The sequence below is a fragment of the Mercenaria mercenaria genome, chromosome 7, assembly GCF_021730395.1.
Source record: "Mercenaria mercenaria strain notata chromosome 7, MADL_Memer_1, whole genome shotgun sequence".
Classification (NCBI taxonomy): Eukaryota; Metazoa; Mollusca; class Bivalvia; order Venerida; family Veneridae; genus Mercenaria; species Mercenaria mercenaria.
Genome location: NC_069367.1, coordinates 85,597,240 through 85,616,787, shown reverse-complemented (window position 1 = coordinate 85,616,787; position 19,548 = coordinate 85,597,240). Strand labels below are relative to the sequence as shown.

At 33.6% G+C, this 19,548-nt stretch overlaps 1 protein-coding gene across 2 annotated transcripts in view; it reads right to left on the bottom strand.

Moving 5' to 3' along the window:
* LOC123543339 (NXPE family member 1-like) overlaps positions 1-19,548 on the bottom strand; it is a 146,815-nt gene that overhangs the window by 33,062 nt on the left and 94,205 nt on the right. Inside the window, exon 5 of one of the 2 annotated variants that reach the window (XM_045329416.2) lies at positions 17,843-18,027. The exons of the other annotated variant lie outside the window; for it this stretch is intronic. Coding sequence (XP_045185351.1) covers positions 17,843-18,027 — 185 coding nt within the window. The remainder of the gene's footprint in view (positions 1-17,842; positions 18,028-19,548) is intronic. 2 annotated transcript variants of the gene reach the window in all.

Below are 19,548 nucleotides of genomic sequence, written 5' to 3'. Positions count from 1 at the left end.
TTCCTCACTGTTACACAGTCGGCTGTAATTCGTCCTGAGGAAATTAACTGCATCAACACGACACATATACTTCCAAACGCCTCCGTTGAATTCAGTTGTAAATCAGATGAAACACATGTTAAATCCATTGACAAAATAATGAACAAAAACAGTCAGCTGTTTTTCCAACGAGGGACGTTCACGTGTTGCTCGTGCTACTTCACAGTCTGAAAACCGTTCGCTAAACCATACAAAAGACATTCTAGTTCTAGCACATCAGGTAATAAAAATCGTTTTTTTTTTGCCTAATGCTAAATATATACATTCTTCACAAGTAGTACACGAAAAGAGTGACCAGCGACCTGAAGAGTGCCAATCATCTACAGACGGGTTTTCCCTGACAGGTGTAAATTTAGGACATTAGGTCAAAGAAATGAAGGTCTCGCTTCGATGTGCACTACTTGATATTCAAGGCTTTGTAACAAGGCTTATGAATAAATTGACTTCTCCAGAATTCAGAAAAGTGTTTAAAACACATGATTTAATTCTAATGACAGATTCATGGACTAACTAATATTCTGAGTTACATGTTGATAATTTTGAACATTTTGTTTTAAATAGAAAGGAAAATAAGGAAAATAAGACTCCCTGTTTGATATTTGTCTTTGTTTTTCAAGTGAACGTTCCTCAGGAGGTGTTACCATGAGTTTATTTCCGCCGAAACACTGGCCTTTTAAATTCAGGATTACATTATATGTACAAAAATTAGCGGTGATAAACTAGTTCTACAAAAAGATTTATTTATATGCATATGACATGTCATTCCCGAAAATAGTAGCAGAAAAGCGATGCTTGAATCACATACTTCATTTATTTATTTATTTATTTTGTTGGATTTAAGGTCGCACTGACACATGATAGGTCATATGGCGACATTCCAGCTTTAATGGTGGAGGAAGACCCCAGGTGCCCCTCCGTGCATTATTTCATCACAAGCGGGTACCCGGGTAGAACCACCGACCTTCCGTAAGCCAGCTGGATTTGACAGATGATTAGAGTCCATTGTAAATATTGATTCAAAATGTGAAAATGGGTTTAATCATTTGCTTTGTGGTGATATGAACTCAAACACATCAGATAGTCCTGATTTTGTTGCTGGTGATATTTTCCCGTATACATTTCTTACCTAAAGATTATTTTATTGATACAGCTGCTAATCGAGTTTCTCAAGATAAAGGACGTTAAAATATCAATGGTTTAATGTTACTAGGTTAAAGCATTTTAGATGGCCGTCCAGGTAATGACAAAAATATTGGCCGGTACACATAAAACGGTACAATAGGCTCGAGTGTTCTTGATTATGTCATCAGTTTCCAGAATAGTTTAATGTTGATGAACTGAACGGTTTTTCAGATCACTCTTGGATTAATTTTACGTTTAGTTTCAATAAAGCAGTTTCATATACTGTGCAAATGACCTGTTATATGAACATGTAGATCTGTGTGGCGGCCGTAAAAAGTCGCCCCGACTTCATCTCAGTGTTGTTATATTTTCTGGTCCTTCGTGATGATTGATTTCAACTCGTTTCGATTGGAAGATTGAATACTGCTTAAGCCGGTGTTAGGGGACGTGGGCAGTGTTGCATTTTCCATTACTGCTCATGAACAGACTCAATCAAACCGAGTCTGCAATTTTCACTGTTTGCATTGTTCTCGGTGCTTCCGAGGGATCTACTTTTCAGATTAAATTAACTTCACAACAGCGGGTGTTAAGTGCTGTGTGGCGGCCGTAAAAAGTCGCCCCGACTTCATCTTAGTGTTGTTATATTTTCTGGTCCTTCGGGATCATTGATTTCAACTCGTTTAGATTGGAAGATTGAATACTGTTTAAGCCGGTGCTAGGGGGCGTGGGCAGTGTTGCATTTTCCATTACTGCTCATGAACAGACTCAATCAAATTGAGTCTGCAATTTTCACTGTTTGCATTGTTCTCGGTGCTTCCGAGGGATCTACTTTTCAGATTATATTTACTTCACAACAGCGGGTGTTAAGTGCTGTTTGGCGGCCGTAAAAAGTCGCCCCGACTTCATCTAGTGTTGTTATATTTTCTGGTCCTTCGGTATCATTGATTTCAACTGGTTTATATTGGAAGATTGAATACTGCTTAAGCCGGTGCCAGGGGGCGTGGGCAGTGTTGCATTTTCCATTACTGCTCATGAACAGACTCAATCAAACCAAGTCTGCAATTTTCACGGTTTGCATTGTTCTCAGTGCTTCCGAGGGATCTGCTTTTCAGATTATATTTACTTCACAACAGCGGGTGTTAAGTGCTGTGTGGCGGCCGTAAAAGTCGCCCCGACTTCATCTCTGTGCTGTTATATTTTCTGGTCCTTCAGGATCATTGATTTCAACTCGTTTAGATTGGAAGATTGAATACTGCTTAAGCCGGTGCTACGGGGCGTGGGCAGTGTTACATTTTCCATTACTGCTCATGAACAGACTCAATCAAACCGAGTCTGCAATTTTCACTGTTTGCATTGTTCTCCGTGGATCCGAGGGATCTACTTTTCAGATTATATTTACCTCACAACAGCGGGTGTTAAGTGCTATGTGGCGGCCGTAAAAAGTCGCCCCGACTTCATCTCAGTGTTGTTATATTTTCTGGTCCTTCTGGATCATTGATTTCAACTCTTTTAGATTTGAAGATTGAATACTGCTTAAGCCGGTGTAAGGGGGCGTGGGCAGTGTTGAATTTTCCATTACTGCTCATGAACAGACTCAATCAAACCGAGTCTACAATTTTCACTGTTTGCATTGTTCCCTGTGCTTCCGAGGGATCTACTTTTCAGATTATATTTACTTCACAACAGCGGGTGTTAAGTGCTGTGTGGCGGCCGTAAAAAGCCGCCCCAACTTCATCTCTGTGCTGTTATATTTTCTGGTCCTTCGGGATCATTGATTTCAACTCGTTTAGATTGGAAGATTGAATACTGCTTAAGCCGGTGCAAGGGGGCGTGGGCAGTGTTGCATTTTCCATTACTGCTCATGAACAGACTCAATCAAACCGAGTCTGCAATTTTCACTGTTTGCATTGTTCTCCGTGGATCCGAGGGATCTACTTTTCAGATTATATTTACTTCACAACAGCGGGTGTTAAGTGCTATGTGGCGGCCGTAAAAAGTCGCCCCGACTTCATCTCAGTGTTGTTATATTTTTCTGGTCCTTCGGGATCATTGATTTCAACTCGTTTAGATTTGAAGATTGAATACTGCTTAAGCCGATGCTAGGGGTCGTGGGCAGTGTTGCATTTTCAATTACTGCTCATGAACAGACTCAATCAAACCGAGTCTGCAATTTTCACTGTTTGCATTGTTCTCGGTGCTTCCGAGGGATCTACTTTTTAGATTATATTTACTTCACAACAGCGGATGTTAAGTGCTGTGTGGCGGCCGTGAAAAGTCGCCCCGACTTCATCTCAGTGTTGTTATATTTTCTGGTCCTTCGGGATCATTGATTTCAACTCTTTTAGATTGGAAGATTGAATACTGCTTATGCCGATGCTAGGGGGCGTGGGCAGTGTTGCATTTTCCATTACTGCTCATGAACAGACTCAATCAAACCGAGTCTGCAATTTTCACTGTTTGCTTTGTTCTCGGTGCTTCCGAGGGATCTACTTTTCAGATTATTTTAAATACGTATGCAACCGAGAAAATACGAATAATTATAAAGATATACTGCTTACAAATAAGACTAAGGAGAGTTTAGATGGTTTTAGAGAAAATGTATGTAATGCTTCATGTAATAATGATATAGATAGTTGTGTTAAGCAGTTGTCTAATATTTTTGATGGTGTTGTTTAAGCACAGGGTAAATGGTGAAAGCACTGCTACTGACTGTGACAATGTGCTTATAACAAATAAATTGCATGAGCCTTAATGTTAAGAAAAAAGGCAAACATGTTATAATGCTTTAAATTTATACAGGTCAAATAAATCTGAGCAAAACAGATTATATGGTAAACAAACGTACGCAGTATAAATAGTGTATACGTAAATCTAGTTTAGAGTATAATAGAAAAGAAACATATAAATTAGTAGAAGCACGACAGACGAATGCAAAACTATACTGGAAAATGTTGAAAAATGTGCTGGTTTAAATGAAACTAATTTATCCTTTAGTGTTTTTGAGCAATATTTCAAATAAGTTAATAATTCCAATGATGCTGTCTTTTCGACTGATGAAGATGTATTATATTCTATTAAGCGGTATAAACACGATAAGTTTAATATTATGTTTGGTGGATTAAATTCACCGTTTACACAAGACAAATTGTTAAAGTCTATTAATCAGCTAAAATGAAACAAATTCGGACTTATATCTGAATGAACTTTTCATACACGGCAAAAATGTTCTTTTTCCTTATATACTTAGTTTGTTTAAAACTATTTTCGAAGTAAGTTATTTTCCAGAGATATTGGTCTGAAGGTTTTGTTGTACCTTTGCATAGAAAAGGCAGCCTCAATGACGTAAATAATTATGAAGGTATTACACTTCCTAGTACACTTGGCAAACTGTTTACAAGAGTTCTAAATAATCGTTTGTATGACTGGGCTGAAGATTGTAGTGAATACATTGACATGCGCATATAAATCATATTATAAACAATAGCAAACAATTATATTGTGTTTTTATAGATTTTAGTAAAGCTTCCAATGATGTTAATCGAGATAATTTATAGTTGAAATTAATCGAATGAGATGTAATATCTTAAATATCATGCGCTCTATGTATACTGGTGTCTAATCATTTGTGAACTATATGAGTCAGTTAAGTAATAGTTTTGAATGTCAATTAGACGTTGGAATAGTAAATAAATTTATGTATCTTTGAATTGTCTTTTCAACATCTCGATCTTTTACAGAAGCTCAAAATACCTTATCTGGACAAGCACTGAGAGATCTTTAGAATAAAAAAATGTCTGTATATGTTTACAAACATATCTGTTAAACAGAAATTAAATTGTTTTGACAAGATGATATTACCTATTCTCAATTACCGTAGCGAAGTATGGGGATTTCATGCCGGTAAATCATTAGAAAGAGTACATTTGCAACTTTGTAAGAAGTACATAGAACGATTTTATTTCCGGTGAATTAGGTCGAATGGCTCTGCAAAATATGAGATATTATAATATTTTTAAATTTTGAGTTAAACTATTATATACGGATTGTAAAGAATATATCAGAAAAGTTATGAAAACTGTGTTATATGAAGATTTAAATTATCCTTATAGATAAAGATGGTGTTCTTTGATAAAGAATTTACTGCGTATGTTTGGACTTCAAGAAGCAAGGATTTTTCAAACAGAGGATCAAAGATCAGTTTGTACAAAATTTGAAATGAACTATTAAACGATTCTAGCAGAGCCCTATTCTTAAGACAAATTTAGGTTTCAGCCATATTAAAATATATTAGATATTAAGAAATTTTATATCAGTTTATCACGTTTACGTTTATCATTTCATCGCCTTTGTATCGAAACTGGTAGATGGAATCGGACTGTTCGTACACCTATAAATGAACGGTAACTTATTGGAGGATGAATATCATTTCGTATTACAATGTTACATGTATATTGATATAAGGAGACGATTAAACCCACCACGTTTTTGCAGATAGCCTAGCATGTATTAATTTATTTAACTTGTAAATTCAGAAAATACACGCATTGTAAAGAATTCATCTAATCATAACGAAAAAGCAAACAAGATCAAATCGTTTGTAGGGCTGGTAAATTTCTATTTAGGAAAGCTCATTAAAAAATATTGGTACATTTATTGAGTAATAACAAAATTGACAAGGAAAAACAAATGTAAGTAGTCATTTTTATTTTTTGAAATGTAGGAATGTTGCAAGTGCTTGTCAATTTATAGTCGTCGCTATTATAACTACACTGTATTAATATCATTATTTGAATCATATCATTTACAAATGTATTATTACACTTTTTTTTTCAAATCTGGCAAAGGTTCCACAAACAAAATCTTGTAAGGCTCTTTCGCGTTCTTGCTTACAGGAACGGTCATCCGTGGCATATAAATATGGCCTTAGTTATGTATCCATCCATATTATATCAATAATGTAGTGTATTAAATGGAAAATGATCTTGATATTTCGTTTTCTATTTTTCATATATATCACAATCTAATATAGTTACATACGTTAACACGGAAAAAGAATCGTTGCTGAATCCCTTTAACTTGTTAGATAGAAACATATATATATATATATATATATATATATAATATATATAATATATATATATATATATAATATATAATTATATATATATATATATATATATATATATATATATACAATAACTGTTGGAAATGTTGGCATTGGTTTATAACATGGATCATTTGTTTATTGTGTTATGAATAACATGTTTACTGTTGCCATGTATATAGGATGTCTATGTGCCACATGGTCTTTCACCTTTGATGAAAATAAAATTTGAAATCTTGAAACGTGTTACTTTATTTACAGTAACAAGAAAATGTTACGCTCTGACGGAACGCTATTAAAACATCTACCGGCCTAGTTGTTAATTATATTTTAAGAATGGCTAAACAATGCATGCCATTTTCACCTTATGTAATAATTGTTAAGAATAGTCAATTGCTTGTGCAGACATGGACTTGTACTGACCTTTCATCAAATGTATTTCATTCTAGGTAATAATCCAAACCAGATTTCGGCTATTTTAAGCATTTCCATTGATTTTTAGAGATTCTTTAGCAGTGCTCTTTTCAAAATCGGCCGCCATATTGATGACGTCATTTCGGGATCTAGTTGAGGACCCAAAAAGATATCTTGACACTGAAACATTAGCCATTCACATGTTTTACAACCGGGAAATGTTAAAAAAAAGAAAATACAATAAAAAAACATCAAAAAAGATAATTCAGAATTTTTAAAACAGTAAACACCAAAATAGAGAAAAGTGGAAGCTTCACCAAGGCACATTTAATGTAAATTTTCATTGTTACTGACAAAGATACTGTGTCAACTAAATAAAATGATAAAAGATAGAGTGGTTCTATAGTTACTTAAATAGAAAATATACAAGGCGTGCAAGATAAGAAAATCAGTTACAAAAGGTTTTAAAACAAAACAATATACATTTGTTTTTATAACATGCATAAACATGTGGACACATGTATGTCAATCTAAGACGCACACGTCTTGTACAGTTGAACTATTATGAGTTTTATTCATTTCAAATGTATACTGTGTTTTAAACCGGTTATTGAAGGGGCTGCAGTCCTGTTGCAGAGACCCATTTTAGCTAAAGTCTTGTTGGTATATTAATATATTAATATACTTGTTGCGATTTAATTTCCTTTTGGGTCCTTTCAGCTCTGCACATGGAAGAAGAAGGTCGTTGCAAATAAATGCCAGGGTTGTGTTTGATTCTAATCGAAGAAATCCTCGATTGTTTATTCTTGCCGATGTTTAATATATGGACGAAATTATTCTATGCAAATGAAGATATTGTGAGGGAATACTTTTGGCGGTTGTCAAGATTTCCCACGTTGTTCCAAAGGACATCGTATGAGTTGATGGTATTTGGTCCTCATTTTCAACCATGAATATTTCAAAGACTATGCGCACAAGAGTAAAAATGTGAATTCTAACACGATCCGATTCATTTTCCTTTTAAAAAAAGAAGGCAGAAAACAGTGAATTATTATATAACAAATCACTGTTCTGACGTCAAAAATTTTGCGTCATGGCGTCAAACGACATAGCGGCGCGCTGGAAAAGAAACCGATTGAAGACGGTCAAATATTTAATGAATGTCGTCAAGGATGTACTTAAACATCCTTGGTAACGTGTTAGAATCGAAATAATATATCTCATTTAGTGATTTGCTCTTAAATAAATCATTGTTTGTCCTTTAGATGCGTTTTATTATATCACTCAGGCTGCTCCCTCGTGATACAATTCCTTCGCATCTGAACTCCAAACAATTATTTATTCAACGACCAATCACTGAATGAGATATAGTAATTCTTAATGAAATCTTGAAGTTTCGTATGTTTCCAGTACATATTCATTAAGTTTCGATTATTAAAAGAACAATAACAAAACTAAATTAGCAAGGGTTGATTTTTAAAAAAAAAATATTTTTGAGATCTTTTTTTTATTTAGTAATGATCTAGGATTAAGTAGTTACAATTTTAATACACATTTAATGCATAGTTTAGCGGAAAATATGTCTTATTTAAGAGTTTATGATAATTTTCAATAAAAACTACACAGAAAAAAACATCGAATCATAATAAAATAAAAAAAGTGGAAATTCCACAGGTCGCTCAACACGACAAAAACGAAAATGTTGCAGGCTCGGTTTGATTGAGCCTGTTCATGGACGGTAGTGGAAATGCATGCTACCGTCCACGCCCAAACTTATAGTCCACCCTGTATCATTGAAATCACCCATGCGTTTTCATATCAACCTTTACCACTCTGTTGTGTATATATCAGTACATGTATAAACAGACGGTATGTTCCTCCATGTAGTGGTCAATATTTAGACTGAATTGTGTATCAGTCTGAGTATATTGTACATACCTTAGTTATTGTATTGTAAAAAATGGAGAGCTGTATTTGGTGCAACTGCAATACTAAAAAGTATAAATGGGGCCTCCGTGGCCGAGTGGTTAGAATCGTTGACTTCAAACCATTTGTCCCTCATCGATGTGGGTTCGAAACCTCATTTGGGGCCTTCCTCCACCATTAAAGCTGGAAAGTCGCCATATGACCTAAAATTGTGTCGGTGCGACAATAAACCCAACAAAACAAATAAATAAATAAAAAGTATAAATAATGGAATATTTTTATCATACATTAACCTATATATAAGCTTCTGTTTATAATACGTGAAACATTTATTCAATGTACTTAAACTTAGTATGTTTTTGGGTTTTATTTTACAATGACCATATCCAAATACTATAAGTGATTCCTGGTCAGCATTTTAAGACATGTAAGCTTCAATATCAACAGAATTTTATATGATATATATTACAGTACCTAACTAAGCAAAAAACTAAAAGAAATCAACATGTTTGCATTGACTTGTATCTGCAATGGTCTATAAAATGACCACAGAGTGTCCTTACATCACACACACATAGTAAAATGCATCCCAATTTAGTGAGGCAATCCGTGTATATATTGCATGGTTGAAAATAGGACATATGTAGTAATGTTCGGAAATGTGTTTAGTATCAGTGACCTTGACCCCAGTCTTGTACTTTAGCCTTATCAAAGATGGGATGTCCTTCAATTGTACCTATATACCAAATATCTGATAGGTTGGTCAAGAAATGAGGTTAATATGACCAATATTATGATAATTAGAAGGGTGGAGAGGCAACATCTTAATTCTTTGAAGTGTCCAGGGACAATGAGAATATTATTAATAGTTCATTCAAGTGTAAAATATTTTCCGTGATAGAAACTCATCATACAAAATAATATATATATATGTTAATAATCATGGTACACCCTGTATGTGCATTTTTTTAAATAAAAGTACTTTTCCCCCATGCATCAGAAAAATATTAACCCATTATGTTGATTATTGATATATACACACATGCTATGAGTTGCTTCTTGATGCACAGGGGGAAAAGTTATGTCATTTGAAAATGAAATTGTATATGCAATATAAAGGGAAAGTACTCAGGCAAAACGTTTCAAAGTCAATTTTTTACAATTTTATGGAAATGAGGACATTGTGGGGTCGTTTTTCTTTATTATCAGGGTCATATTTTTCTGTCTGTAGAAGTTTAGTAGAACCTTTATTGAGTTATTTGAGGAGAATGGTAATTGAAATCACACAATGTCCTTCTGATATGTGACGGTTAGGTCAGCCTCCACCAGTATTCTTAACGTTGTGTTATAAGAGGTTTATTTATTTCAAGTGTACTGTATTAGGCCTCTCTTTCCAGGGCCTCGACATCTGCATTTTAACAAAATATTTTATATCAAGTGTATTTGAAAATTGACATTTATGTGAAGCTGTGACCAATTTCTGCCAAACATTAATCAAAACAAAATTAGATATAGTAAACTTATTAATAGTAAAAGTAATGTATTCATACAACTGTCTTGAGTTGTTCTTTTTTTAGTATTATTATTTTCTGTACCAAGCTATCTTCTGTAATGCGTTTGTAATGCTAACCATTCAAAACCTGTTACCGAAGGGGCTCCAATCATGTTGTACAGACCCGTTTTAGCTAATTTATTGTTGGTATATTGAAATATTTGTTGCGATATTTTGGGTCCTTTTAGTTCTGCACATGGAAGAAGAAGGTCGTTTGCAAATAAATGCTAGGGTTGTTTTTGCTTCTAATCGAAGGAATCATCGATTGTTTATACTTGACGATGTTTAATGTGTTTTTGACATGTATAAACTTTTTAAGTAATCCTTAATTCTGCATGCCTGTTATTTTATATACCTGATCTCCATTAGTTTAAACTGTATTTATTTCCACAAATTTTATATACAAATATGAGTACTATATTTAAATTAACAAAGTTTGATAAAAAGACATACATCAATCAAAATAGTACAAACAAACAGAGAAATTTTTAATCGAATGGATTGGAAAACAAGCTACTTAAAACTTATATGAATTCCGCTCCAAAAGAAGAACAGAGGTTAGATGAAGAACAGTAACTAGGCTGTGTAAGTATGTGTATCATGTTGAGTTAATCGGAATATGAATGTGAAAAGTATATGTATAATACAAAGTTTTTGTGTGTGTTATTTTTTAATGATGAGTGAAGAATTAACGAGCATGATTATACTATTGTCTCTCGTCGTTGTTTGGGGGTCGGAGATGTTGATTGTCGCAGCTTATGTATTGAATCTATTTGTTGAGATGATAAATCGTTGAACGTCAGTGAATATGGAAATATTATGTTGATAAGATAAATGTTCATCACCATACAGAAGATTGTTTACAGTTAAAGCGCATTGGAGATTGGAAAATATGTCAGTTCGAAGATTTGGGTATTTTCTACAATGAAGCAGATAATTGTCGACAGTTTCTATCTAACCACAATCACATCTAGTGGTGTTTGAGACTCCTCGGCGGTTGAGGTCATAATTAAGGGCGCTACAACCTAGACGTAAACGAGCATAAAGAATTTGACCTTGTCTGGATTCAGCATTAAATAAAGGATTTGATTTCGGTAGGTTTTTTATTCAGATTTGATTTGAAGGTATTGACTGAAGGAGATGATTGATATTTTGAGGAAGTACGTTCCAGTCGTTTATTGTGTTCCGAAGAAAGGAAGATTTGTATATTTGTATAAATGACTGGCAAAAGATATTTCTGATGTTTCTTTGGTTAAATCTAGTATGGATATTATGTTGGTTTTCAGGAATTAGTGAAGACAGATAGGCGGGTGATAGACCATTGACCATTTTATAGAACAAAACAAGGCGATGTCTTTTTCGTCGTTCTGTCAGACCGTTCCCAATCGAGATCGAGTAAGAGTTTCTGAATGTTACAGAGTTTAGTGGCACCGGTGACTATACGAGCAGCCTCGTTCTGGACGGCCTCGATTTTATTCTTTAGAGCTTCTGTACAGTTGTCCCAAACAACATCAGAATATTCCAGGATTAGACGAATTAATGAAAAGTACATTCGTTCGAGACTTTGTCGATTTAATAGAAATTTAAGAGATATTATTATTCTAATTCGTTTCAAAGCTTTTTTCAAAGTAATAGATATATGTGAGGACCATTTTAGATCCGAGGAAAAGGTGAGACCGGAATGTTTGTGTTCAGTCACTTCAGTGATTGGTATATTGCTCATATATATTTAGGATGATTGGGTTTGTAGAGTTGTATTGAAAAGATCATGGATTCTATTTCTGATGGGTTGAATGTCACAAGCCATGCTTTGGACCAAGAGTGTATAGTTTCAAGATCAGTGTTCAGAGTGGTACTGGCTAAAGCTGGATCATCTACGATGATATAAAGACTAGTATCATCTGCAAAAAGACGAAGTTTAGAACCGATGTTTGAAACAATGTCATTAATGTATAACAAAGGTCCTAGAATAGATCGTTGCGGGACACCGGCGTTGATTGTCGACCAAGAGGAAAATGCATTTGCGTACACAACTCGCTGCTTACGCGTGGAAAGGTATGAGGTTATCCAGTGCAGAAGTAAGCCCATAATACCTAGAGAGGATAGCTTATGAAAAAGTCCGCGGTGTCACAACTTGTCGAAGGCCTTCGAAACGTCAGATCTCCTTTGAATTCTGATCCCAGGTTCTGCGGTTTGGTCAGCCTCCACCAGTATATCTTAACGTTGCGTAATAAAATGTTTGTTTGTTTCAAGTATACTGTATTAGGCCTCTGTTCCCAGGGCGTTAACATCTACATTTTAACCATATACTTTATATCACATGTATTTGTATACATGTACTGACATTTATGTTAAGTTGCGACAAATTTCTGCCAAACATTAAGCAAACGAAATTAGATATGAATTGCTATAGTAAAATTGTTAACACGAAAAGTATTGTATTCATACAACTGTCTTCATATGTTCTTTGTTAGTATTATTATTTTCTCTGCCAAGATATTTTCAGTAACTAAAAAGTCATTTAGCTTATTCTAGGTTGAATTATGTGTGCTAATCGTTTTTAAAATGTTTGTTTTACATAGCACTTATAAAAGTGTGTCACATTCAGGTGCTGTTAAACCACCACTTTTGAATATGGGCTTTTTCTTGTCAAATGTAAACGAAGTTTGGCCATATATCAAAACGAAGTAATGTCGGTGTGATCAAGCAACCCTGATATTCCCGTAAAGGGCTCGGTACGGGTTACATTGAAAAATGGCCTTTCGTGCAAATTGCCTAAATTAAAATGGCAAAAAGTATCATCCTTTTAAATGATAAATCTTTAAAAAATATTACGAAATCTTAAAAATTGCTCCTTTTATACGCCGATATTTAATCATACTATCTGAACAAAAATATACATTTATGCGTCATTTTGACGTTACGTGAAACGTTATTCAACCTTTTGTATAGATAAAAGAAGTAACGGGTCGCTTTTAACAAAATTATATTATGCAGGCGAACATGTTAGTGTTCTTAAATATTTTATCTATTACTTTATTAAAAACACCGTGAGTAACGTGGAAAAACAACCCCTTCTTTGATTCCGATAAGAATATATTAGATATAAAAAGTTATTTATGATGTTGATGGCATATTACTGCCGTGCAAAATCTGTTTGCGGAGTCGATACGGCAGGCATAAATCTCTATGAAAGTATCAGTATCAGTATAATTTTACTATATAAAACATATATTAGCGTCTTAGGTGTCAGAAACATAATTTAGCCATACAATATGTTATTTTAAAACAGATTAATTCACGCGTAGGGAGCAAATTAATTAAATTTCTTTCGAACAAAGGTTAGCTTGAATTTCTGTAAGAAAAACATCACCGTTAAGAACAATAAAGAAACTTGTTTTTCATTCAGTTTATAGAGATGATTTTCAATGCTTTCTTTTAAAGAATACCACCGAAGAATGCCAGATGCGGAAGCAGTGTTTTGGTTACTTATAAAATATAACTGATTTGAAATAACTACCTTCAAGGGAAACTGCTAAAAAACTTCAGTGCTTTAAAGTCTTTTTAGTTAAAAGAAATTTCAATACGTTTTGATAGTATTACGAATTAACAAGCAGACTTTTATGTGTGAAATGTCCAAGTTTACTTGCATTTCGATCAATTTTTCTGCAGAAGTGTTGAGATCGTCGACGTTAGCTCTCTTGGTAAAGTACAACACTTCAAATTACAGGTCACAGGTTTGATTCTCGGATGAGGAACTGTTTTTCCGTGATATCTTTACTAAACATGTGATTCATAGATGGTTAGTTGTTGTTTAGTTTTGGTTTAAAATCAGCTGATAAAAGTTTAAAATACAAGAAAAACAAATAGAGCAAGTTTTATCAGCGTTATCACAACCGTCATAATTTCATCCCAGACTAACCGAATAATGTCGCCATATCACATTTTTTTGCGGATGATCGAGTTTGTTCGATTTGTGTCCGGGGACTGGAGCATGGGTGACAGTGTGGATTTTCTTATCAAGTTTTCTCAGAATTTTCAGCGAGGGTACTGGATTATGCGAACTTATATGTCAAACCATGATCACGTTTGGAAAAAAACCTAATAATGATTGAGCGATGTTCTAAAATATGAAAAATGATCTTTCTCGTAGCTCAGTATAACATCATGGGAAAATCCAAACAATAGAATGTTGCGTTTTCACATAGAAAAGAAACTCATAGGGATCAATAGATCAAGTATGTTCACATTAGATTCATGAATAATAATCTATATTTTTTTTCATACCTGACCTTTCTCTACAAATCTTGTATATTGAAGACACAAAAATATTGTCGAACTTTTCGCAATTCCATATTTCTATAGCATTTTGCATATAAAGATGGTACCTTTCTATAAATTTTAGTCTGAACGGTTGACATAAACGGTTTGTTTTCATTGAAAATGAAATTTTACCGCCACTTGAAACACATGCTCTATTTTCCCGCCAAAATATCACATATCGTTTGATAAGCAGCTGATTTATCTTAGATTTGTTTTTTTTCCTTTAGATGTATATTCATGTAACATTCCAATATTAAAGCTGATAATGAGATAACAGTAAAGAAAATAAGTTATATTCTTGTTTCAATAAACGTATAAAAAGAATATTTATCACAAATGAATTAAGATGATAAGATGATATATAATAATCATGTCATCCTCCGCCGCATCGCCCCGCGCGAAGTTCCGTACTTGAAGTAAATTGTGTTTTTGTTTAAGCCAGGAATTTACAAACTTTAAATAACAAATGTTTTACAACAAACAAAACTTTAAGCTGGTACTCCGGCATTGTATTTTCAGCATCGTAAGTAAAATCTTTTTATGGTTTGATGCAGACTAAAAAATAACGAGTTCCGGTTACCTTTTAATATAAAATCATAGCTTTAAAAATATTTACCATTCTTAGAAATTAAAGAGTACCGTTACCTAAAGTTACACTATACTATACCTGAGTTTGCGTAAGTGTGCAGAGGTGTTTCAGAAAGCGTATTTCAAAATAAAAAAGAGTAACAGTAACATTGAAACACTGAACTGAATTCAAGTGTTTTTTGTTTTTTCTTTTTTTTTTTTTTTTTGACAAATTAAAAATTATTAACAAAACGCATACCGATTACATGCGTTTCTCATATTACTATAAACATTTTGTAAAAATCAAGTAGCAAGAACTCAGTTGAATAGTTCTCTACATTATTTACATCTATATGGAAAGAATAAGCAGAATCAAGGAAAGATTGTTTAAAAATATCGATATGAAATAATTTAAAGTTGTTGATTCTTTATAAAAACTACAAGTTAGCTCTTAGCGGTATATTATTTTAAGAAGTACGTGTTTCAATACCTTGAAAATATTCGTTTTATGAAATTAATTTGGTACGTTGCTGAAGTTTTTTGCTTGCCTGCCAGGTAAGATTTTCCCGTGGTTTTGTCAGTTATGGGAAATTTGTCTTACACCTCGGGATGTAATATTACTCATGTGCTGTAGTTTATGAATGAAAGGGTAAATTCATACACTACCATAATAATAAAGTGCATAATAATAAAGCAAAACATTTGTTTTATATAATTTTTATATTGATTGAAGCGAACGGTATACAAGAAAACGAATCTATCATTAACTGAAGATGCAAATGAAAATATCTGGCTCCCGGGTAACTGTGTCGCAGTAACTCGGCCGAGACCCGTTACCACATAAAAGTTAACATCAAGCAAGATATTCCATCGGCACCTTCGACCAGTATTCTTACAGATTCTTACAGTCTACCTATGGGACATCACAAATACATGTATTCAGATCAAGCGACACAAAAATGTATAGTGCACTGTCTCTAAAAACGTATTTAAATTATGTTTTCCTTGTTGAATTTGATTTTACTCCTCGGAAATAAATATGCCTCCCGACACCTGTAGTCCTTTTAAGAATCGTTGTTTGATAAAAAAACAATTGTTTAGTATTATTCGATAAATGCATTGTCAAGAGTTTGAAATAATATTACTATTAATAGCATTTTTCTTAAAGAGCAAATGGAAATTTCTTTAAAATAAATTAGATTTTAAGGCCAGAAGAAAATATAAAGCTTGTTAAAACGTTCAGAGAACGCTAATATGAGGTCAGATCTTCGCAAAATACTCGTCATCCGCAAACAGTAAACTTTACGAAATTTGTTACATGATAAAGGATATTCATTGATCTACATGACCATGTAAAAACTTAAAAGTTTATCCTTTGTGGATATCGTTTATTTCTTAATTATATACCAAATATCACTGTTTTTCTTGCGTTTTATTGCATTTCCCGCACAAATGGCGTCATCAGTGACGTCACAACTGGTAACGTTAGTAACGTTCTTTTCGCCAAGGTGTTCAATATATGACTGTAGATGAACTAGGCATGCTTGTTTATCAAAATATTGAATTTTATTTTTTCCCAATATTTTAGGCCAATTTGTATAGGGAAGCGTACCAAGCCCTTCATGAACATTTAATGACTTTAATGAGCAATATATATCTAAATTCAAGCTTTTTACGCGTTTCATTTAATAAAATAAGCATATTTCTTCGTGATACATTTGTACGCTGCTCAACTAATCCCTAGTGATTCTGAAGATGTCAGAACATGAAAAAGAATGCGATATTCTTACATTCAAATACTTACTAATGAAGTTTGATATACTATAAACTTCACAGTTAGTTAGTCAGCATTTCTGAAGTTATGAGTTTTGTTATGAAGTCTAATGCAGTCAGGTACAATTTGTAGATGTCATACTACGACCCCAAAAAATTGAGGGCGAGCTCCAGTTCTTATAATAGCCTAAGGTAAATGTGCAAAGAAATACTTTTTTATTTGTAATGAATTTTGGATGCAAAGAAAAAACAGTAATATTGATTAATATCTACCTTTAAACTTTGATAACTGTTTATCTTACAAAATATATTTATTGCAGTATACCTTAACGCCGCAATCCAGCACATGCGTAAATAACTAGAATAGAGCTGCCATTGGAGGCATTTTATCGACCGTTTGAAATAATACTTGTCAGCAATTGACATTTCACACTATCACACAAATGGATTTAAATAAAACGGGATCTGCAATTTCGCGTTGTTGCGTTAGGATATAGTTCGGCAGTTAATCCTAGTTTTGATGAAATACAAATATTAGATTGTTTCACCCGGTTATGATCTTTAAGAGAAAAAAAATCAACCTTTCTAAAATTGTTAGCCTAAGGACATACTTTGCATATTACAATGCATAGGAAATGTTTAGCTCGTTTTATAGAAATTACTTTGGTCGTTTATAATTTTGTCATTCTCGAATTAAATGAATGTACACAGCGTTATATTATTTAGTTGTCCATAAATGGTTATAATCACCAAAAAAAAAAAAAAGAACAACAACAAACAAACAAAAAATGCAAGTTTATATCGAAAAATGGTAAAAACGTCAAATATCTGACGTTTATAAAACTTTTACTTTGTATTGTGACCTTATTATTGAAAAGGCAATACCCCCTCCCCCATAAAACGTTCATGATGTTTATAAAATTAACACTGAACTGGTTGTTGAACATTAAGAAAGAATGCAATCGAAGGCAATTTCTAGGCCTATTTTTATATCCAGACTCACCAAAATTTAATTAACTTACCTTTGCAATGCCGCAGAATCCAAGTCCCATTGTAAAAATAACCAGTAGGCTTCAGTCTGTACCATAATTTTGATTTATTGTAATCTGCACATGCAATATTTGGTTGATCCACTGTGACTTGAGAATGTGCAGAGTGTATTGGAAGTACTTTTATAAATGTTTCCGTTGGTATTGTTGCATTAGCCCTTCAAACACAATTTAAAACCATTACAAAATTTCATTTGTGACCATCATGCAATAAGAAACTTTTCAGTGGCTACAAGAGTGTCATGTCAAGGGTGATGTGTGGAATAAAATGTCAATACAATTCAATCAATGCCTTGTCAGAACCGTAAAATTAAAAAAAAGAATATCTTGATATTTCTAGCTGACCTGTATGGTTGGCACACCGAATATCAGAAGAGTTGGTGGTATATATTTGAGCATAAGTTTACACCTAAAAAAGGGTGTGTTTTTTTTTAATTATTAAATTATGATCTCTCTAGGAAGTAACTTGTCGTTACTTAAGTACTTAATATGGCTGGATTGTAAAACTGCAACATTGCCGAGAATGCTAGTTATAGTTAAATATAAATGTCTGTTTGTTTTGCTTTATTAAGTACATGAATAGTATGATCATGTCAGTATCATCCAGTAAATGTATAAAAATCATGAAAATGCAGAATTAACATAATCATAATAATTAAGTTATCTATATGGCATCCAGAAGTGTTCATGTAGTTCCGTAAGAATTTTTGATTCAGATCAGCCAGGTGATCTAAATATATATTTATCAAATTCATACAGGGATATCGACAATACATCTCAGCTGGTGCGTTTTCTGCAACGATTGACCATTAAATAGAAGTGTTGAAACCCTCGTCTGAACATATCTTTAAACCTTCTGCTAATGTCAATGCACGGTCAAATGTGAGTACAAAGTAATCATGTTGAGTCCCATTTGTTATAGATAGCATTAAAGTCTGAGTTGACTTCGAACCCGCGGTTATTTACGTTCAAATCAAAATTGAGATCTAACTACGACGCCACTTTATCATCGGTAAACTACGAAGAGTATTTAGTAATATAGATATATTCAGGATACAAATATTGTCTAAATCAACGGCCACGCCCTAAAATATTAGCAATGTCAATACATATGGACTATAGAACATAACCATTTCGTCTGAAGATGAACGTTTTTGTACCTGTATAACTTAAAATTAACGTATAAAGATAAATGAGCATTATTTTCGGAACACAAGTACATAACAGCAGTATTATTATCATGCAAAATTTGAACGATTTCGATATAACGATTTTTTTTCTTCTCATTTTTCAATCTGAGATGTACGAAGTTAAGCCTTTTATTGTGGATTTGTGCGAATAGGGCCCTATTCATACCAAATAGATCTAAAAAATAAGGGCACTGTTAATACGGGTGTCTAAAGTCTAGGTTTTTGTGTGCCTTATACACAGATTTTAGGTTGAGCTAAAAATTAGTGAATGTGAGTCATAAAAAAGCAAGAAAGAATATCCAACAGCGAAAGCCACGTTCCAAATACGCAGCCTCCCCCAAAGGCACATACGAACAACACACACACACACACACACACACACGCACACACACACAATAAACACACAATGACAAAACAACCAAATACACGAACAAAGTGGGGCACCGCCTTGGAACGGTCAGTAGCAAAACGCTACTTGGGAGTTTAAAC